The following is a 23,102-nucleotide window of genomic DNA, read 5'->3' as shown; positions in this document are numbered from 1 at the left end:
AAAAATATATTTTTAAAGAAACTGTATACAGTTGACCCTTAAACAACATGGGCCTGAACTGAACGGGTCCACTTATAAGTGAATTCTTTTCTCTCTTTTTTTTAAATTTTAAAATCATTATTATTTTTCAATTACAGTTGACATACATTATTATATTAGTTTCAGGTGTACTTCCCAGTGATTAGACATTACATAACTAAGTAATAATCCCAATAAATCTTGCACCCATCTGCCACCATACATAGTTATTAGAATAGTATCATCTATATTCCCTATACTGTACTTCACATCCCCACGACTATTCTATAACAACCAATTTGTACTTCTTAATTCCTTCACCTTTTTCACTCATCCCTCAAACCCTTTCCCACCTTAAAAGCAGCAAGAGAAAGGCAGTTAGCAACCATCAAAATGTTCTCTGTATCTGTGAGTCTGTTTCTGTTCTGGTTGTTCATTTATTTTGTGGGGGTTTTTTATATTCAATTGCTGATAGATATGTATTTGTTGCCACTTTATTGTTATTATTTTTTATCTTTTTTCTTCTTCTTCTTAAAGAAGACCCTCTAACTTTTCATATAATACTAGTTTGGTGGTGATGGACTCCGGTAGCTTTTTCTTGTGTGCAAAGCTCTTTATTGGTCCTTCAATTCTAAATGATAGCTTTGCTGGGTAGAATAATCTTGGTTATAGCTCCTTGCCTTTCACCACTTTGAATATTTTGTGCTATTCTCTTCTGGCTTGCAAAGTCTTTGTTGAGAAATCAGCTGACAGTTTTCTGGGAGCTCCCTTATAAGTAGCTAACTGCCTCTCTCTTGCTGCTTTTAAGATTCTCTTTTTGTCATTAACCTTTTGCATTTTAATTATGATGTGTCTTGGTGTGTGGGCCTCTTTGGGACTGTACCTTCTGAACTTATGTCTATTTTTTTCAGCAGGTTGGGGAAGTTTTCTGTCATTATTTTTTCAAATAGGTTTTCAATATCTTGCTCTCTCTCTCTCTCTCTTTTCTTTCTGGCACCCCATGATACAAATGTTGGTACACTTGACGTTGTCCCAAAGGCTTCTTACACTATCCTCATTTTTTTTTGGATTCTTTTTTCTTTTTCTAATCGGGTGGTTTTTGTTTCCTTATATTCCAATCACTGATCTGATACTCAGCTTAATCTACTCTACTGTTGATTCCCTGATCTTTTTTATGCTGTTGAAGTTCTCACTAAGTTCATTGAGTATCCTTCTATCCAGTGTTTTGAACTCTGCATCTAGTAGATTGCTTGTCTCCATTTTGTTTAGTTCTTTTTCTGAAGTTTTGTTCTGTTCTTTCATGTGGGACATGTTTCTTTGTCTCCTTATTTTGTTAGTAGCCTCCCTGTGTTTCTTTCTATGATGAGGTAGAGCTGCTACATCTCCCAGGCTTGGTAGAGTGGCCTAATGTAGTAGGTGTTCTGTTGAGTCCAGTGGCACAGCCTCCCAATCACCCAAACTGGGCAGTTGAGGTGCACCCTTCCACTCCCCAGCCCCACCTCCATGTGGGTGTGGGCTGTGTATACCCTCCTCTTGTAATTGAGCCTTGATTGCTATTGACATGTCAATGGGAAGCATTTACCCCCAGGCCAATCAGCTGCAAGGACTGGCTGCGCCCACCAACTAGTGACCTCATTTGATCACTGTGGAGGATCAGCTGTGCAGGGGCCCACCCCACAGAGCAGGACTTACTTCAGCAATGTCCTGGTGCCTGCTGATTCCACCCCTTGAGTTTGTTGCATATGGAGATGATAGGGTGGTGGTGCTTTGATGTGATTTGAATCTTTCCATTGGATGTGCTGGCTCTGGGGCCTCCCAGGAGATGCAGGCCAAGGTCAGCTGCCATCTGTGTTCAGCCTGGGGCCACCAAGCATGAACTATAAGTGATCTGCAGATGATGCTAGTTGTTCTGGGCTTGGAAGTACCCAGGCAAGGCCAACCTGTGAACCAAGGCCTGTGGCTGCTAGTGCCAGGGCTGAGGCCACTTAGCGAGAGGTACAGGGCTTGCTGAAGCCAAATGCTGACTGTTTGAGAGACTTTAGAAAAAATCTGAAGCATGAGCCAAGGCAGGCCATTCATATGGAAAAGCCACTAGAAATAACTTTGGTAGGCCTGAAAGTTGGATGGGATGGGGCCTCAGGGAATCACCAGGGTGGGGTGAACAATGATAGCCAAGTTGATGGGAACTCAGATATGACTCCTGCCTTCTGGCTCTCTGGGGAAAAGCTCAGGAAAGGAACAAAGGCCTCTGCCACTCACTTCTGTCTGAAAGAAAGCTGTCCCTCCAGCTCTCAGCCTGATGCCAGACACTTCAATTCCTCCCTGTGTGTTCCTGGTGCCTTAGGAGCTCCTGCCCTACTTCTGGAACTCAGGGAGTGAGTCTGAGAAAGTCCTTGCATGGGCCCTTTAAGAGGAACTTCCAGGGACTCCAGCAGCCCTCTGTCACCCTCAGCCTCAATCCCAGCTGGTTTTTACATCCAGTTATGGAGACTTCTCTTCCTGGCACTGGAACCCTGGGATGGGAGGCCTGGTATGGGGACCCCTTGCTTCTCAAGGGGGACCTCTGCAGTCAAGATATCCCTCCCAACTTTTATCCACCACCCATGGGTGTGGGACCAGCCTGTTTCACTTATCCTACAGGTCTTAATGTGGCTTCATCTTTAATTCTCTAGTTGTAGGAATTCTATTCAGCCAGATTTCAGGTGGTTCTGAATGATGGTTGTTCTGTAGTTCAGTTCTAATTTTAATGTGGTTGTGGGAGGATGTGAGTACCACATTTACCTACTCAGTCATCTTGCCTAGAAGTTCAGTTCTTTCATTTAACACCTTAGTAAATGTATTTTATCTTCCTTATGATTTTCTTAATAACATTTTTTTCTCTAGCTTACTTTGTTGTAAGGATACAGTATATAATACATATGAGATACAAAATATGTATTAATTGACTGTTTTTGTTGTAGGTAAATCTTCCAGTCAACAACAGGTTATTAGTATTTATGTTTTGGGGAAGTCAAAAGTTTCATGCAGGTGTTCAACTGCACAGCGGGAGAGGGGGGTAGAGAGTTCAGCACCCCTAATCCCTGTGTTGCTCAAGGGTCAAGGGTATATCATAGTGATTATTCTTCAGTGGATGAGTGAGGACAATATGTTTTTTCTAATTTGTATGCACAGCATTGAATTATATTTATAAATTAATTTTAAGTTATTATTTTCAGTTAAGTCTATGGAAAAATGGTGCAAAGAAAAATTGAGTAGTACAGAGAAGATATGCCATAAGATCCAGTACATTTTGTAAAGATCTCTGAGCTTTCTACAAACCAGCACAGAGGAAACTCAATTAATTACTGAGTCATAAGTTCCATAAGATAAAAGCAATTCAATGTACTTATGTTTTATTAGTCCCATTTTTCAAGTAGAGAAACAGAGGCATTAATTTGCTCAAAGTTGGCTCATGTGTGGCAAAAATGAGAATGATACCCTTTCCAAACACATTCATCTCTTCATTTTTGTGACTGTTCAAAAGACAATGAGGTGAGAACAGAAAATATGGAGGAGGTGTCACATAGTTGGACCAGAAGAAAGGCCAGAATTTCAGCTATGCAAGAAAGGAACAGAAAAGCAGAAACAAAACCACAGCAGGAGAAAAGCAAGATCAGGTAACAACAAAAAAAAAAAACACAGGGTACCAGCTTATATGAAATGTAAACACTCCTTACCCTTTGGTATAATATATTGAAATTTTTACATTAAAAATTCATTAAGATCTGGTTCTAATTATGACTCAATATCACCAAAAACATTTTCAATAGGAATAATAATAGTAAGTACTTCATAGGAATTTTGTAAAGATGAAATGATATAGCATATAAAACATTTAGCAGTTACTTGTATAAGTAAGCATTCAATAAAAATTAGTTGCTATTAGCATTTTAATTATGATTAAGTCAATACAATTCCTTTCAGGCAGTCTCTAAATGCATCATTTAAAAAACATCTTTTTAGAAATCATTAAAGCATTCTTCCTTTCCTCCCTCCTTCCTTCCCTTCCTTCCTTCTCTCCTTTCATCCTTCTTTCCTTCCTTCATTCCTTTTCTTTTTTTCTTTCTTCCTTTCTTTTTAAACTTATACTTCAGAAGACAATGCTCCTGCCTTTATTATTTAAACTAGAAAGTGGCTGTAGAAATTTCAGGTCACATTCCCGGTCAGGCAACCAAATGAGAAGCCAATGAAAACAGAAGGTCAATCATGAAAGTGGCTGTTAGCTCCCTCCGCCGTAAACTCTAGTCTCTATCCGGAGCTGTAGGTTTTGAGTTTGATCAAAGAACACTTATTTGAATAACACAAAGGAATCCATTTGATGTGTATTTTGACAACAAACAATGTGATATTTAAATACCCCAAAATCTGGGAGATTACACGTCAGCTGATTAAAGAACTTTCCAGTTCCAGAGACTGAGTCAAATAATGGGCTCTTTTTTCCCCTGGATCAGTGGTTCTCAAAGTGTAATACTCCAACCAATAGCATCAACTTTTTGGAAAAGCAAATTATTAACCCTACCTCAGACCCTTTCAATCAGAAGTTCTGGGGGTGGAGTGCAGAAATCTGTGTTTGGTTAAGGCTTCCAGGGGACTCTGGTGCATGCTGAAGTCTGAGAATCACTGTTTCCCATAAGTCAACTTTTACACAAAGACACAGTCTCACAGAATGTGAGAAAAGCATAAACAAATTGGTTGTCATCACCCCCATGCTCTCATGACCAAATGGGGGAAAGAGGAAAGGAACTTTAGCCAAGATGTGGCTAAGTGTTAGTTTCTCTAGCCATTGTAGGCAAGTGAAAGAGATGGGTGGGTGAGGCATACATATAGTCAACAAGTCTTCAGGGAAATTGAGTCTGACTTTGCTTCAGGGCTGTGACATTGACAGCATAAACTGGGTGTGTGCTCTATGCATGCTACTGTTCCAGAGAGATGGTCCTGGGGCCCTCCCTCTTGGGCTGGCTGGATTTAGTGCTCTTATTAACACGGGCAGGGCTGCCCGGTTATAGCAAGGGAAGCCAGGCACTCAGGGAAGTAGCTGGAAAGTAAAAGAAACTCTCTAAGTCTCTTAAAACATATATCCAAAAGTCAATCACACACTGACATTTTAAATGGAACATTGGTACCCACACTTAAACTGCTATATTTAATCAAGTTCCATCAGCTTGTTTCATATTGAAAGATCTCAAATACTTTGCAAATCTGGCATCAAAGATAGAAAGCCTGATTGTAATTAATATTTACCTGGAGGGGGTTGGTCTTATCCAAAGTGATTATTCTAGAGAATTCTCACAAAAACAAACTGAGGACTATAATTTTAAAGTGTCCCCACAATCACACCTTCATAAAGAGTTTAAAAATTTGTTGGAAAAATATTGCTAGCATAATCTCTATCAATTACAATATGGATTCTCAGATCATTCTTAGGGCCGTTTTGTGTAATTTATTCTTGAAGTATCATGTCATAATTAAATATAAGGAAGACTTACATTTTTTTATTTAATTAGAATATTCCCGTAAATCTGGACACTTGTAAGTCATACAAGTGAATGATATATAAAGGCTGCTTCTTTATTCATAAATGACTAATACATAAAAACACACCAAAGAATAAGATGTTCTCACTACGGACACTGAGTATGAACAAAAATGTCACAATCAAATTCTATGTAAATAACATACTGAGTTTATGTATAACTAGAGGCCCGATGCACGAAATTCATGCAACGGGCTCAGCCCTCGAAGCTGCAGCAGCTTACCTCGGCCCTCGCAGCCCCAGTTTCATCTGGAAGGTTATCCGGAAGGACATCTGGTCTAATTAGCATATTTCGCTTTTATTATTATAGATATCCTTTTTCCATCTATGCCAATATTTTCCACTTATGTTCTATTTGCCTAGTAAAAAACCATTTTTAAATTACTTCCTTAAAATGATGCCATCTTCTTTATTTCTTCCAAATCCCACATTTACTTACAACCAAAGATATTTTAAAAGTTTTAGGCTTCTCTGGAGATAATTTAGGAAAGGGTTAGATAGTGGCTTGAGGAAAAAGTTTTTAATTTTATAAAAATGACCAAGTAGATGGAATTTCTTCTGATTCTAATTTGCTGGCACAATTGGTTCCCCCCAATAAAGGCAAATATATGGAAGTTGTTCTATTTACAGAAGGAGAAATGTCTTTGCATTCTTCTTATTTTATGGAAACTATTCTAATTCACTCCAACAGCAAGAATTAAGTTTCTTAATAAACTCAGGGCTCTTTTGAGAATCTACTAGTGTAATAATGGTACTTTGAAAGAAAATGTAATTCCCATTCAACTGTCATCAGATTCACTGCTTTTAAGGGATGATTTAAATGAGATAGAAAAACATTAAGATTTGAGATTCCCTCATTAGTCTTAACTTTAGATATGATGGCTTGAAGTAATAACATACTTGGCTCTTTCATCTTCTGGTGCAAACTTTTTCACTATTATTCCCACACTTTTTAATACTTCTTGATGTGGGAAGAGCAGAGTAAGCACAAAATGAAATGTGCCTCTCTTTAATTCCACATGCCTTCCCACCTCCAGGCCACCATTCTCTCTCATCTGCCTAGAATTTAAGGAATGAGACTTTTCTGTTTGGCTATGTGAATTGTGCATTATCTAATCTAAACTTATTGTGGGCAGCGGGAACAGCACCAGGTGTTAGACTGATGGGGTTGGACCAGACCTGAATTCAGCAAACCTCAGTACCTGAGTTCTGGCTAGGAAAGAATTCAGGACCAAGACTCAAACTATGAGAACATTTATATATATAAAAGCCTAAGCGACCGGCCAACCTGCTGACCGTTCGACCGTCCGACCGGTAGCTATGACACACACCAACCACCAGGAGGCAGACGCTCAACACAGGAGCTGCCGAGCTGTGGTGACTTGGCAGCTGCGGTTCTCGGGTGACCCACCCGGAACCAGAGAGGAGGGAGCCCTATTGAAGGTTGCGTCACCCAAGAACCGCCCTCTCACAATCTGGGAACCCTCGGAGGATGTTAGAGAGCTGGTGTCGGCCTGATACCAGTAGGCCAGGCTGAGGGACCCACTGGTGCATGAATTCATGCACCAGGCCTCTAGTCTATATATAAAAGGCTAATATGCAAAGTGTCCCCTCGGGAGTTTGACTGGGAGACCGGGAGTTCGATTGCTCGCTATGACATGTGCTGACCACCAGGGGACAGCGCAGAATGAAGGAAGGCCCCGGCTGGCAGCCACAGGGGAAGGCCCTAGCCAGCAGCTGGAAGGCCCCCATCGGCCCTGATCACTAGCCAGGCCTAGGGACCCTACCCATGTACAGATTTTGTGCACCGGGCCTCTAGTTTATTTATAAAATCACAGAGGTGGAAGAAGTAATTCATAAAAGAGATGGGCATAGGAAACAAGATATAGAGGCAAAGGAAGTAGCCTAAGAGCTTGGAGTGAGAAAGGTAATGGTAAAGCATCTGGGGAAGGGGTAAAGGGAAGAAAGCACTGCTAGGTCCTCCTCCTAAGGTTTTAAGGGTGGAGGTTTTAGGGGGAGATCTCAATAGAATGCTGAGCAGCTTTCCACATGTGTCCTTTCAGGCTGCTCTAGTTTTGCTGCTTTTCTGGGCCTGGAGATGAAGTACAACTGAGGCCTAAATGTTATCTCTAGGGAGGAAAGGTCGGAGGTCCAAACTTCCTGACCAGTAATATGCTGGGGGGGGGGGGGGTAGATCACCCTGGGGGCCAGGCCCCACCTCACATTTGTCCTTTGCTAGGCACCAGGACTTTCCGCCCTGATGACCTTACTGTACCTGACCCTTATCCTTGCTCTGTTCATGTCTGTCTAACTGCCTACCACAAACTTTCTAAGAAGCCATTAAGGACATTACTATTTTTTTCTTATCTCACCTTACAGATGGGGAAATTGAAGCATAGGGATATCCAGAAACTCCAAAGCCTGCATGCTTTACCACTGCACAATATAACCAAAGATAGAGGAGGCCCAACCAATTTGTATTCATGGCGTGCACAGCTAGTACTCCCAAACTATGGGATCTCCTGCATATCCCCTACTTCCCAAAGACCAGGATTTTTCATAGCATTTACCTTTTAACAATAATAGTCACGTTAAGGAAGAAAAATCTTGCTTATCAGAGATGATTCGGTTTGGCTGTATGTGACAGAAATTCCCAAAACGATGGTGGCTTAAACAAGATAGAAACTATTTAAGCCTGGGCTGATGTGGCAGATTAGCAAAACCAGAGACTCAGGCCCCCTCTACTTGGCTTGCTGTACCGGTCCCAAGTTTACCTCATGGTCCAAAATGGCTGTTGAAGCACCAGCAATTACTTCTGAACTCCAGCCTGCAGAAGGAGAAAGTGGAGAAAGGGCATGTCTTCTCCTTTTAAAGACATTCCCTAAAAGTTGTACATAAAACTTGGTTTACATTTCATAGGCTGGCCAGCACTAGACAGAGAGCCACCACTGGCTATCAGGGAGGAGGAACGTTCTCTTTATTCTGGTTGCCAAGATGTCTGCTGAAGCCTGATACTTGCTGTTAAGGAAGACTAGGACGGGGTGGATTTGGAGGATTAATTCACAGGGAGTGGTAATGATGTATTTGTGTTGGAAGGACAGTAGTGTAAACTGGGGATTATGGAGAGCTGGAAAGCATATGCCCCTATGTAGCCAGGTCTTTTAATTTTTTAAAAAAGAAGCCAGAAATCTGGATTGCTGTGTGGCATTTACTGATTTTTAAATATTTCCAATTGATCAAAATATAAAAAAAAAAAAAACAGTGTGGGTCAAATAAAACCCATCTGTGTCAGCCTGCAGGCTGATAGCTTGCTTCCTTTGATCTAAAAGATTTTCTGATTTATTTTCCATCAACAACAAATATTGATTGAGTAGTACAACGTGTAAGCTATCATGTAAAGGGCAATGAAGGACAAAAAGATATAATTTCATTGGAACAAGAAAGTCTCCAATGTAAGACACAGGGATCATGACTAGAATTGAAAAAAAAAAAAGGTTGCTGTAACTTTTTTAGTTTTGTTTTAGTTTTGTTTTTGTTTTTAATTTTTGTGTCCATTTGGGTATAGTGTCTTTACCTGACCCCCAACCCTTTATCTTATTCCCCTAGGTCCATGGTCGGCAAACTTCGGCTCGTGAGCCACATGAGGCTCTTTGGCCCCTTGAGTGTGGCTCTTCCACAAAATACCACGGCCTGGGCGAGTCTATTTTGAAGAAGTGGTGTTAGAAGTTTAAGTTGAAAAAATTTGGCTCTCAAAAGAAATTTCAATCATTTGTACTGTTGATATTTGGCTCTGTTGACTGATGAGTTTGCTGACCACTGCCTTAGGTCTTTCCTCAGTGTTCAATAGTTTCCACTCCTCTTTTATTTTATTTATTTTTTTTATTTTTTTTTATTGATTTTTTGCAGAGAGGAAGGGAGAGGGAGAGAGAGCTAGAAACATCGATGAGAGAGAAACATCAATCAGCTGCCCCCTGCACACCCCCCACTGGGGACGTGCCCGCAACCAAGGTACATGCCCTTGACCGGAATCGAACCTGGGACCCTTGATCCGAAGGCCAACGCTCTATCCACTGAGCCAAACCGGTTAGGGCGTCCACTCCTCTTTTAGCTCACTCAAGTGAATAACTCTGTTCCTAGAATTCTATTTCATGAAGTTATCTTTTGGAAATATCAAATATTCTCTTACTTATTTGGTTGCCAATGTTCTATTCTAGTAAAATAAATGTCTTTAAGCCTTTCTTTGCATGTGCTAATTCTTGTAAAGTTAATCACACACACATATACATTATAATTTATGTCTGAGCTTGGCCTTTTGTCCTCAAAGGCAGGTGAGAGGACACAAATTATGAATATGTAAGTGTTGACAACATTCATGCCTGCTCCTCTCAGAAGGAGAGAGCTGGAGTCAAGGTGAAGCCACCAGCACCACTCAGTCCCCGCTCCCGGGAGAGGCGGTGAGAGTGGAGCACAGTCTGGTCTTCCCAGGGGACCCGGACACACAGCTTCCCACTGCCCTCGGAGCTGCCCTAACTGGCAGACTGGAGGCAGGGCCAGCTACATAGCTTGCAGGGCCCTTGCTCAGAATTGTTAAGAATTTGAAGACAGTGACAGCAGAGCATTAAATTAAGCACAGGTGTTCTGTTGCTGCAGGGTCTCATGGCCATGAAGCAGGCTGTGCCTACAGTAACGGGCCCACGGACATGTGACCTGGGAAGTGGGCAGCAGGGAAACACGGCCCAGAGACATGGCTGAGGGGTTTTGCGGGGGCATTTTGAGGTGAGACAGGCACAGGGACAGTTTGCTGTATGAGAGGGGAAGCAAAAAAGGAGGGGGGAGAATAAAGGTTTTTGTTTATTTGTCTGTTTAAGTCTCTTTGTGATCTGCATGTCTCCCCTTATGGTGTTCAAAAAATACAAGTGAAGAAACTGATTTTGAAAGGATGTTCAGTCTGTGGGACCTGGCTGCCATTGAGGGGCTGAAACCTGGGGGCCACAACTGTAAACCATTTCACAGCGTTAAGTCACGTCACTGATTTGACTGACCCTTTTGGAGGAATGGTGGTTTGTTTGCATTTATGACCTGTGAGAAAGAGGACCCCATTCTTGACTGACTGACTTCCTTCCTTCCTGTAACAAATGTGAAGTCCTTCCTTATCTTTCAGTAACAAGCTTAAATATTTTTTACTTAACTAGTGTTAGAATTAAGCGAACAAAAGATTATTTGGTTAAGCAAGCAAATATGTGTTTTCCAATATAATTTCAAAGAAGATCATAATGAATCTTGTTTGTTCATAACTCCTTCCTTGTGTGTCACTTCACTCAGCAGAAGCCACATTCAGGAAAAGATCTGTCTCTTCAGGGTCTTCTTGACCTGTTCCCTTCATCTCCGACATGCCCTTTAACCCATAGCTGACTTTCCTCCTCACTTTTTCCACTAGGCCTCTTAGAGCCCCAATGCCCATGCAAACAAATGTTCCTATATCATACATCTTCTTCCAGGAAGTTCCTTTGACCTCCTTGCCTTGAGTAGTAGGTCACTTTTCACCAAAAATATAGTTCATATTGGGTTCTAAATATTACTTTCATACTATCACTTTTTAATTCCCTTGGAAAAAATTTCTCCTTCTTTGAGATACATGCCACCTGTTATCCCTCCTCGTTATTGAAAACCACCCATTTCTGCTCACTCCTCCCTGTTGAGGGGCCTCAAAATCCTCAGCCCCCTTGTTCCTCCACCAAGCTTATCCTAAAAATGTCTAAACTTGAATCAGTCTAACCATCCACCTCCTCTCCTACACCTCCAAAGCTAGACTATCGGAGAAAAATCACACAAATGTTCCAGTTATTGCCACCAGAAACATATGGTCTCCACCTCATTTAGGCCTCCAGTACTATTTGCCAATTCCTTATATGTCCCTGGTGAATGTTCTCTCGGAATCTTCACAAGATCTACTGAAAATACTCTTCAATTTCCTCATGCTTCCTGTGCTGATACTGAACTATTTTTCTTTTTTTAGAAATTAACCTTTCTTACCCCACAGGAAAAAATATATATTACTATTAGGAGTGGACTTTTTCCATTTCCTGCCCCATATTTACAAATAAGTCTATAAATGCATCCACCCTTTGGTAAACTGATTACATTAAAGGCCCAAATTAATGGCCTCCCTTTTCCATACCATTTGCCCTGCAATTTTTTAATGCCTTCCTATTCCGCCCCAGGGCTTTGCTATAAGACTTTCTTTTGTGAAGTCTTGAAAAAGCACTTGTGTGTCTCCACCTTCTTTTTTTGGAACCCTTTCATAGCCTTAAAAAGAAGCCCAGTCTAGCAGGATGAGGGCACGCGGAGCAGAGCTGCATTGTCCTAGACAAGACCAGCCTTGTCCAGCCAGCTCCCAGGCAATTCCTCAGCTGACCACAGACAAGCCCTAAGACAGGATTTGCCAACTCTCATCCAGTAGAACTGCCTTGCTGACCTGCAGACTCATGAGAAATAATAAATGATTGTTGTTTTCAACAATAAAGTTTTTGGATGGTTTGTTATGAAAAGTAGTAATGCAAACTTTAACCTCTCTCTCTCCATTCTCAAAGGAAAAAGTATACCTTCTCTTTTTAAAGGCCCATTCTCCCCTTTCTCTCTCTTTTTTTAAAAAATATATTTTATTGATTTTTTTACAGAGAGGAAGGGAGAAGGATAGAGAGTTAGAAACATCAATGAAAGAGAAATATTGATCAGCTGCCTCCTGCACACCCCCTACTGGGGATGTGCCCGAAACCAAGGTACATGCCCTTGACCAGAATCGAACCTGGGACCCTTCAGTCCGCAGGCTGATGCTCTATCCACTGAGCCAAACCGGTTAGGGCTCCCCTTGCTCTTTATCCCATTCCTGCTGGTATGCTTTCAGCTCTCATCCCTTGTGATTATATATCTCTACTAGAGGCCCAATGCATGAAATTCATGTAAGAGTAGGCCTTCCTTCCCCCGGCTGCCGGCACCGGATTCCCTCTGGCACCAAGGACGTGGGCTTTCCTTTGGCCTCCAACAGGCACCCAGGACCCAGGCTTCCCTCGCAGCCCTGGCTTTGTCCAGAAGGTCATCCGGAAGGATGTCCGGCCTAATTAGCATATTACACTTTTATTATTATAGATATTGTATTTTCAACCTCATGCTCTCTTTTCACCTCTTGTCCTAAATATATAAGCACATTGAAATATCTCTAACTAAAATAAAACATACACACACACACAAAATAAACCTGTCTTAAGCAAGTTACTTATTCTAGGGTGTGTGTGTATGGGTCGGGGGCGGGAGGGGGGGAGGAGGAGAGGGACAGAGAGATGGGGTGTGGGAGTGGAGAGAGGAGAGATGGAGGTGGGAGCGAGAGATTGAGAGACAGAGATAGAGAGAAATTTATTATAAGAAATTGGCCGATCCCGGGTGAGTTTTCTTTGGAATCCTGCCGTGACTACGCCAAGTAATGTTAACATAAAAAAAAAAAAAAAAAAAAAAACAACATTAAAACCTGTAAAGAATTTTTGTGAGTTTATTTGAGCCAAACTGTTGACATATGCCAGGAAGCAGAACCTCAACGAATTGAGATAATGCTCCGGAGAATGGCAGGTTACATTTGTATTTATACATTGCAATCAAAGGAGGAACATAGGTGGGTTACATGAAATTCATTGGTGATAGATTAAGGAGGTGGGATAAAGCAAAGCGGTGGGAAACCCCTGGGATTGGATAAAAAGTAAAATGATGGACACATACTTAGGTGGGTGCAGGAACAATTAACATGATAATGAAGGAATTTGTGGCATCTGTCCAGGCGCCCACCACATTTGGTTGTGCCCCAGGGGCTCCAGAGAAAGGGAAGTTACAAGTTGACATTTCAAGGGTATGTTATCATAGATGCAAAAAGACAGATAGGCTCAGTTAAGGTAAAGGTTGACCTTGTCAGTGAAGATACTGGCCTAGGACGTAATTGCCCACCATCACTGCTTTTAGTTAAAGTTTAATTTCAGACCATCCTTTATGGCTACTTTAGGTCTCTGAGTTTACAAGACTGTCATGCAGGCCTCCCCTGAGCTTGTCAGGTCAGCATGTGGTCTCTCTCATCCACAGACAGAGAGATGGAGTGTGGGAGTGGAGAGAGAAGGAGAGATGGAGGTGGGAGAGAGAGAGATTGAGAGACAGAGATAGAGAGAAATGTATTATAAGAAATTGGCTTATACAGTTGGGAAGGCTTGGCGAGTCCAAAATCTGATGGGGTAGGCCAGCAGGGTGGAGACTCAGGTAAGAGTTACAGTTCAAGTCCAAAGGCAGTCTGCTTGCAAAACTCCTTTTTGCTCAGCTGAAGTCAGTCTTTGTTCTATGAAGGCCTTCTGCGGGTTGGATGAGGCCTGTCATATTGTGTTAGGTAATGTGCATTACTAAAAGTACACTATTAAATGTTAATCAGATCCCAAAGACACCTTTATAGAAACATCCAGAATAATGTTTGATCAAATATCTGGGTACCATGGTTCAGCCAAGTTGATACACAAAATTAACCATCACAAGTTCCTGTATCCGTTTTTTGTACCCATTAATTACTCACCATTTAGAGTTATCATTTTATTAATATACCCAGGATAGCGATACTGCCAGTCTCTTCTTCTTTGTCCTTTTATTTCATTTATAGCTTTTTTCTCCTATATTGCTTTCTATCTGTCTGACTTCTGCTTTTCCGTTTTCTTTATGGCATGGCTTCCTTCGCCTGCTTCTTCAATGACCCTTAGGGTTGTGCTTCCCAGACTACCTGCGTCCTCTCTTGTACTAGTGACTTTAACTACCCAATCTCTATCTTTCACTTAGCCCCCTCTTCTGAGTTTCATATATTCATTCATTTATTCATTTAAAGTGCTAATAGGACATCTATGTTATTAAATATTAAACACTATGAGCGTTTATGGTAACCTCTCAAATGGCCCCCAACATCACCTGCCTCCTGTTATTCACACTATTGTTTTACCTCTTCCCTTGAGTGTGAGCTTCTAATGAACAGAAGACAGCAAAGGTAATGAAATGCCACTTCTGAAATTAGGTTACAAAAAGACTGGCTTTTGTCGTGCTCACCCTCTGTTGTCCTTTCTTGGTGCTGTCTCATTCTGTCTTTCTTAGACCCGCTGACATGTTATGGGGAAAGCCTTAGGGGAGGCTCATGTGGCAAGGAACTCAGACTTGAGTCACCAGTTAGCAAGGACCTGAGGCTTGCCACCAGTCACAGGAGTGAGTGTTGAAGCAGATCTCCCAGTTGAGTCTTGAATGGACTGTAGCTCTGGTAGAAACTCTGATTGCAGCCTTGTAAAGACCCTGAATGAGAGGCCTTCCATTAAGTTGCACCTGGATTTCTGACAGACAGAAATCATGAGAAAATCGATATTTGTGTTTTTAAGCTGCTAAATTTGGGGTAATTTGTTTTACAGCAATAGATAACTAATATAGGGTTATCCAGGATAACTAATATAGGGTTACCCAAAGCCAAATAAAAACTAGCCCTGAACTCCATAATCCTCCAGATTATTATCGGTGGTAGAAAAGTAGCCATAATTGCAGTGCAATATGACAGATGTCACAGAAACATACATAGCAAGTGAAGGAAGAACAATCATGCTTGAAGGATGAAGGATTCACTAAGCAGATTTTATTTTGTCATTGAAAATGAGAAGAAAAGATAATGGAATCCTTGAGGGGGAAATGAATTTTTAGAAGATCTACTGGAAAGAATAGTTCAAGGATTTGGAAACAAAACAAAAAATGGTACCTAAGCAGTGTAGATTTGGGTTTGGAGATAATGGACATATAGGATCTTCAGCTATAGTTGGCATTGATTTTTCAAATGCTCTTAGCAATATGGATATAATAAAAAAGTTAATGGTTGAATTTTGGAGTCAGAGAAGATAAAACAAAAGCAAAGGACCAAGGAAGGGGAAGAAAGGCTGAGAAAAATAACAAGATAATTTGTCACTGCTTATGGAATTTGGGTTAAATAGAAAAAGCAAAGCAAAGCTGCTGAGAGTTTGGGGAAAATGCAGTTGATTCTCACTGAAACTGGTTTGGCTCGGTGGATAGAGCGTTTGCCTGCAGACTGAAGGTCCCAGGTTCGATTCTGGTCAAGGGCATGTACCTTGGTTGTGGGCACATCCCCAGTGGGAGGTGTGCAGGAGGCAGCTGATCGATGTTTCTAACTCTCTATCCCTCTCCCTTCCTCTCTGTAAAAAATCAATAAAATATATTTTTAAAAAAGAAAAGAAAAGAAAAGAAAATGCAGTTGATTCTGACCTCCCACCAATCACTAGGGTAACTGATCAGTGCTATGTTTGGTTTAAGTCTAGGTCCATGGTCGGCAAACTGCGTCTCGTGAGCCACATGCGGCTCTTTGGCCCCTTGAGTGTGGCTCTTCCACAAAATACCACAGCCTGGGCGGGTCTATTTTGAAGAAGTGGCATTAGAAGAAGTTTAAGTTTAAAAAATTTGGCTCTCAAAAGAAATTTCAATCGTTGTACTGTTTATATTTGGCTCTGTTGACTAATGAGTTTGCTGACCACTGGTCTAGGTCATACACTCCATTCCTGAGTTGGAAGAGACTTCTAACTAGTGACTTTACTAGTAGGCTATCATGATGTGAATGGATGCTTTAAAACAGAGGCTGCTGATTCCCTACAGTAGTCTCTATTTCTTCCAGAGTAAGGAACCCCTGATTTTTAAAGGATGGAATAATAGCTGCATTTCCTAGTCTCCCATAGCTAAGCTGATCAAAGAGATGTGGACAGAAGTGTGTGCAACTTCTGGTCTGTGCCCTTCAAGTAAAGGGGAGATTCCATTTTCCTTTTACTCTTTTTCTGCCAGCTGGAATGTAGTTGTGGTTGTGAGTCAACTTAGGCCATGGGAAGAGATTACATCCTACGGGCAGCAGAACAACAGAACGAAGGTGTAATTCCTGAATGATCTCATAGAGCCTTTATGATACTACATGAAGGATAATTAAACTATATGTTTAAAGCCACTTTGAATGTGGTTCTCTGTTTTAAGCAGCTGGACCTATATTTCAACTAATTCATATATCCAGTAAAAAAAAAAAAAAAAAAAAAGATAAGCTAAGAATAGTAGCAAGCAATAAACAAAGGCATGCATAAAAATTAAGGATACAGAGAAGAATCACCTCAGGCCAGGCTGTGGGCTTTCTAAAGAGGTTGAAGTTTCTGCTCAGTAATAGACTATAGACTGTCCACAGGTGGCGGCATTCGAGTCAGGCAATGTGCCTCCACAGTTCATTCTTTCAGCGGTGACTCTAGAAAGCACTGGTGATGGCAGCATGGCAGTGACAATTGGCCCATGCATCAAACACATCCAAGGAACATTGGGACCTTGGTGTACTTTCTTAAATTAGTCATGGTATGGGTTCATGGTTCTTGAAAAGAATCATAGAAATTTTAAATTTTAGGGGTAGAAGAAACCTTAATGATTAGCAAAACCTTCTGCTCCAATGGCACCTACAAAAATACAAGTTCCAGAGATGCTAAGTTTTGCACAGAGCCAGTGGAACCCAGGGGTCCTAACCCAGTGAGGGCTCAGGGTTTGTACTTCATTTGTAAAGAATTCCCGTGAAGCTTTTCTTTCTCCAGCAAAATTACAACCTCAAGTTGCTATTTGCAATGTTCCCTTTTATTTTACCACAAACATACCTTGCGTTGGCATAGCATTCTAGCTTTCAGAATATTTTCACTTATTTTCTCATTCGATCCTGACAATAATCTTGTGCAATGTGGTGAGTGGAGGGTTCCATTTTACTGATAAGGAAATTGAAATCTTCTTTGACTTTCCCACGACGAAGAGCTAGTAATTGCCTGAGGGAATTGAGTATGACGCTCTTTACCAATTATCCACTTATTTCCCTAATTGTCATTTTTTCCCCAGCTTTCTATTTATTGAGGAAAAATACAGCGTTGGCAAAAGGAGGTGTACAGTCACGAGTACGAAAAACACGGAGTTAATTCTTGTACTATTATTTATTAATTCTTGTACAATTTTCCCTATGAACAACTGTACACCTACTTTTGCCAACCCCGGTAACGTGTGGCTCATGATGAAATTGGCATAACCTTCTGACATCAAATTATTCAGGATCTTTTTATTTCATTTTATGTTTTTACGGACTTTTTAAGAGAGAGAGAGAGAGAGAGAGAGAAACATCCATCGGCTGCCTTTCTGCATGCCTCCCACGCAGGCTGGAGCCCTGCAACCAGGAATCAGACCAGCAGCCCATTCAGGGTCTTTTTGTTATCTTCAACTGGAATATCCAGTAGGCAGCCTCTGACCACCTGTGGCTATTTATATTTAAATTAATCAAAATTAAATAAGACCAAATGCTCAGTCGCTCGATCACACTTGGTCACATTTCAAGGGATAAGGGGTCACACGCGGCCAGTGGCTATTCTGTTGGACCGCGCTGATAGGGAGCGTTTCCTTCACATCAGAAAGTTCGCTCGGACACCCGGGAGAGAGTAGAGCGACGTCTCCCTCCCATCAATCCTCGGTCATGTCCTCAGTCTGGGTCCAATGCCAGCGGCACCGAAGCAGGCCTGCTCCTGCTAGGGAGCTGATGTGGGAACCCAGGCTCCAGCTTCTTCCCCAGGAGCCAGTACAGCCCGTGGGCGGTGAAAGGCCGCGAAACCCAGCGCGGAGGCGGAACGAGGCAAGTGGGCGGGGCCGAGCGCGGGGCGCCTCGGCGAGGCCGGGGGCGGGGCGCGCGCGGCTGGGCGGGGCCAGGAGGGGGCGGGCCCGGGAGCCGGCGGCCCGCGCGCCAGCCCCGCCGTGCGTGCTCACGTGACAGGTCCGCGAGGCCCCTCGCGCAGTCCTCGGGGCGAGCGAAGATGGCGGCGGAGAGGGAGCCTCCTCCGCTGGGGGACGGGAAGCCCGCCGACTTTGAGGAGCAGGAGGATGGAGAGGACCTGTTCACCAGCACTGTCACCACCCTAGAGGTGAGACCGCGTCCCCGGAGGTGCCGCGCGCCGTCGCTCCTCTCGCCGTCAGGAGCCTTTTCCCTGCATGAACTTGTCCCTCCCCTCCCCACCCCCCACCCCCCTCCCGGGCTGGCCAGGGACCTGGTCGGGAGGGCGCCTGTGACCGGGGCCCCACCTCAGGCACCTGTCAGTGCGCAGGAGTTGGTCAGGGCGGTTAGGCCTTCTCCGACCCGCCGACCGGCTGGGGGTCTGACCGGATCCCCAGAAGGGCAGGGACTGGACGGAGCATCGCGGCGCCCTTTTCCTGTTGAGCCGGTCTTCCTAGGTGTTCCTTGCACCTCTTCTTCCAGAGCGGAGGAGGTCTCCCCCTGGGCCCCGGTGAACCTCACCGCTCTCCGGGGCGCCCTCCGCAGCCCCTTTGGGGAGGTGCTTGCTTTTCCCTTCCCCAGGGACGGGGTGCCCCTGAGAGGGGAGAGCAGCGCCGTGAGCGCCGAGTGACCCAGCCTCTCCGGGGAGCGTGTGGGTGCACTTTCCCCCGTCACGGCCCTTCCGGAACCGTGAAGGTGGTACCTCTTTTTCAAACTATCTGGTCGGTAAAATGCGTTTGACCGGTTTTGTCTTCTTTAGTTCCAATATGTTTTTTTTTAAGGATTATAGTGTTTATAAAATATAAAGTTGAAGGGAGGGAGTAGTCCAGGAAACTTGGTGTGTGTGTGTGTGTGTGTGTTTTAAGTTATAGAAATAAAAACAGATCATCACTCCCTTTTCCTCTTTTCTCGCATGGTCAGCGATCTATGAAACCAAGTGTTCCTGTTTTTTGTCAAAGGAAACACCCTCTATGAACTGAACTGGATTGGGTCTCTTACGTAAAACACACACACCAAGTTCACGTTTGAATTGCTTTGCATTTGATGAGAGTACACACACCTCATAGCCCAATGTTAAGTGTGCATATGTGTATTAACATTTTCCAGAGCATTGTTTACCTCAGGCTGTACTTTCTTATAAACTGTTTATTTTTTTTTAAAGTAAGCTTTCTTGGCTTGTTCAGTTCTGCACCAAGTCAGTTGTAAATTACTGTAAAATAATCTGTTATGTGAAATTCGGTTACCTGAAACTGGGAACTCCCGGGAAGGGTTTCAGCATTGACCACGTTCTGATAATTGTATTTATAGGTACCAGTCAAAACTTACCTCCCCTCAGATTATATGCTTCTTGGGGCTAAAGACAGTGCCTCGATCATCTAAGTGTTCCTCACAAAAATCTTGAACATCTGCATTTAGTAAATGTTTGCTGGATCGTCAAAATCAGCATCTCCTAAGAATTAGTAAAAATGATCTTGCAAAACAAATTGCCTTTTGGGGTTAGTATCCTTTTAGACCTTTATACATAACTGTACAGCTAGCTACCTTATATATATGTTAATGTCTTTGCTGGATTCTGTATTTTCTTTGAGGGCAACAAAGGATCCGCTAGCAAGGATCAGGAGAAAGTTCACTGATGTAAACTAGAATACTGTGAGCACTATTCATTCTGTTTAATTGTCATCTTTAGAGTTGAGTAAAAGAATTATAAGCTGTATTTCCTTTTGGGGACTTTTAAGTGCTCTAGTTTTTTGCAAATAAAAAAGAAAAGAAGAAAAAAAATAAAAAAAAAAGAAAAGGAAATTGATGCAACAGCAGATTAAAAGGTAGACATTTTAGGATTTTAATCCTTCTCTTCAGGTGACTTTTAGAAGAAATTATGAGTTTATTTCACTTGGGGTAAGATATACCAATGAAGATAACATTAGATAGCCAGAAATGGTTTATGGGCTAGAGATGTAGATTTGGGAGTCTCATAAATTTATTGAATGAGAACACTAAACCAGACTCTGTGTTGAAATGTAGTCTCTGCCCTCATGGAGTGTATGAACCAACAGGAGTCAATATTAATAAACATAGCTATGTGACCAAAAACCTGTAGTACCAGGTGATACATGTGTAAATGAAACATGCATATAGTATGGAAATACTGTAGAAGACTGGAGGGACTTAATTGCATAGAAATGATCTTTGGAACATGGAAAGTGGGTGACATTAAGAGTAAGTAGAGACTTTTTTTTTTTTAATCCTCCCCCAAGGATATGCTTATTGATTTTTTTAGAGGGAGGGGAAGGGAGAGAGAAACATTGATCAGTTGCCTTCTGTACATGCCCTGCCCAGGAATAGAACCCACAACCTAGGGCAGTGATGGCAAACCTATGACACGCGTGTCAACACTGTCACGCGTAGCCATTTCTGATGACACGCGGCCGCATGCCGAGGATGAAACATTTGCAGCTCCTGAGGATGAAACATTTGCGACTAGAGTCTTGGAATTAGTTTTTTTCCTCAAAGTGACACACTACCCGAGTTATGCTCAGTTTTTTGGCGAAGTTTGACACACCAAGCTCAAAAGGTTGCCCATCACTGACCTAGGGTATGTGCCCTGACCGGAATTGAACCTACAAACTTTTTGGTGTAGGGGATTGGGCAATACTTCAACCAACTGAGCCACACAGGCCGGGGCATTAGAAACTCTTGATAGAGAGGAACTAAAGTTTTGTATCTCTTGTCCCAGCACAATAGGGTAAGAGTGTGTAATATATTTTCTTCTCCTTTGTAATCTTAGATAGGTCTTCAAATTTAAATGTATTATTTTTTGGAAAACTTTATTATGAATTATGTATGTTTCAGAGAAAAAACATTTTATTACCACATATTTAAAGGCAACAGCATGGAAAATTATGAAGAGGTATAACTCTAGTTGACCACTTTCCCTTGAAGCCATTAAATTTAAGGATTTTAGAATGAACTAGAGGCCCAGTGCATGGAATTGTGCTTGGGTAGGGTCCCTAGGCCTAGCCTGCGATCAGGACCATCTTCTACCTGCTCACCAGTCCCCAGTCCTGCCCCACTGCCACCCACCCTAGTTCCCCATTTGCCATCCGGCGATCAGAGCCTGCGGGCCCGGGGGAAGGGGAGGGGGGCGTGGGAAAGGGACTTAGAGGTGGTCATTGCACCTCATAGCAACTGGTCGAGCAGTTGTTCTGGTTGTTACACCGTCATGGTCACTGGGCTTTTATTATATAGGACTAGAAGCCAGTTGCACGAAGTTTCGTGCAATAGACTTTCACCTGGCTGCCAGCAACAGTTTTTCTCTGGCCACCCACCGCCTCCCGCCAGCGCAATCGGCTACCCCGAGAGGAACTTCGATCGATCGGGAGGCGCTCCGATGGCTGGCGGAAAACTGGTGCCGGCAGCCACGCAATTGGCCACCCAGAGTTCCGCCACCAGTGTCTTCCGCCGGCCCATGGGTCCTTCCGCAGTGCCGGCACCAGCCGTTTAGGCCGGCGGGAGTAGTAGGGGTTGGGGACTCGCAAGTCCCCGCCCCCCGCTCCTACCGCCAGCCAATCGGCCACCCTGAGTCCCGCCCCCCGCGCCTCCAGCCGGCCCAATCGTGGGCGTAGCGGAGTGATGCAATTTGCATGTTGCCTTTTTATTATGTAGGATTGTTTTTAGTACCTATAAAGATGTTATTCTCTGAAGTTGCTTGAGGCAGAGATGTACAGTTTTTTTGCAAACTTTTCTTAAAAAGATAAAATTATTTTTTAATGTTAATTTTACAAATGCACACTCTCCTATGAAATTGAATTCTTGTGTTTTTTCTCCCATGATGATAGTTTTTAGTTGAGATGACATTTATCTCAATTTAGTAAAGTTCACTACCACCTCAGTCAAGATACAGACACTTCCATCAACCCCCCAAAATTCTCTCATGTAGTTAACCCTTTCCACTGGCAACCACTGATCTGTTCTCTGCTTTCTTCTGTAGTTTTGTCTTTTTCAGAATGCCATATAAATGGAATCATACGGCATGAGACTTCTTTTTTTCAATCCTTACTGAAGGATATTTTTTTCCATTGATTGTCAGAAATGGTGGAAGGGGATAGGAAGAGAGAAAGAGAAACATCTATATGAGATAGACACATCAATTGGTTGCTTCCCGCAATGCGCCAAACTGGCCGAGAATAAAATATGCGACCCTCTAGGAATATATCCCAAGAACTCAGAAACACCAATCAGAAAGAATATATGCACCCCTATATTTATAGCAGCACAATTTACAATAGCTAAGATTTGGAAACACATCAGCAGATGAGTATATTAAAAAATACGATACCTCTACACAATGGAATACTACGCTGCTGTAAAAAAGAACTCTTACTATTCGCAATAGCATGAATGGACCTGGAGAGCATGAAGCTAAGAGAAATAAGCCAGTCAGAGAAGGATAAGTATCACATGATCTCACGCATTTGTGGAATATAATTAACAATGTAAACTGATGAACAAAAATAGATCCAGAGACAGAAATTGAACAGACCGTCAAACCTCAGAAGGAAGGCGGGGGCATGGGGGCAGTAAGAGATCAACCAAAGGACTTGTATGCATGCATATAAGCATAACCAATGGACACAGACGGTAGGG

General features: G+C 42.6%; 1 protein-coding gene across 2 annotated transcripts in view; it reads left to right on the top strand.

Moving 5' to 3' along the window:
- Nucleotides 1-18,445: 18,445 nt before the first annotated feature.
- Nucleotides 18,446-23,102, top strand: part of SNX2 (sorting nexin 2) — a 43,260-nt gene continuing 38,603 nt past the window's right edge. Inside the window, exon 1 of one of the 2 annotated variants that reach the window (XM_028145138.2) lies at nucleotides 18,446-18,609. In XM_028145138.2, the coding sequence (XP_028000939.1) occupies nucleotides 18,502-18,609 (108 nt within the window). In that variant the 5' untranslated portion in view covers nucleotides 18,446-18,501. The remainder of the gene's footprint in view (nucleotides 18,610-23,102) is intronic. The other variant, XM_008141341.3, reaches the window with a different exon arrangement.

This window comes from Eptesicus fuscus, chromosome 4 (assembly GCF_027574615.1).
Source record: "Eptesicus fuscus isolate TK198812 chromosome 4, DD_ASM_mEF_20220401, whole genome shotgun sequence".
NCBI classification, from domain to species: domain Eukaryota; kingdom Metazoa; phylum Chordata; class Mammalia; order Chiroptera; family Vespertilionidae; genus Eptesicus; species Eptesicus fuscus.
This window is presented reverse-complemented; position numbering and strand designations above follow the sequence as displayed.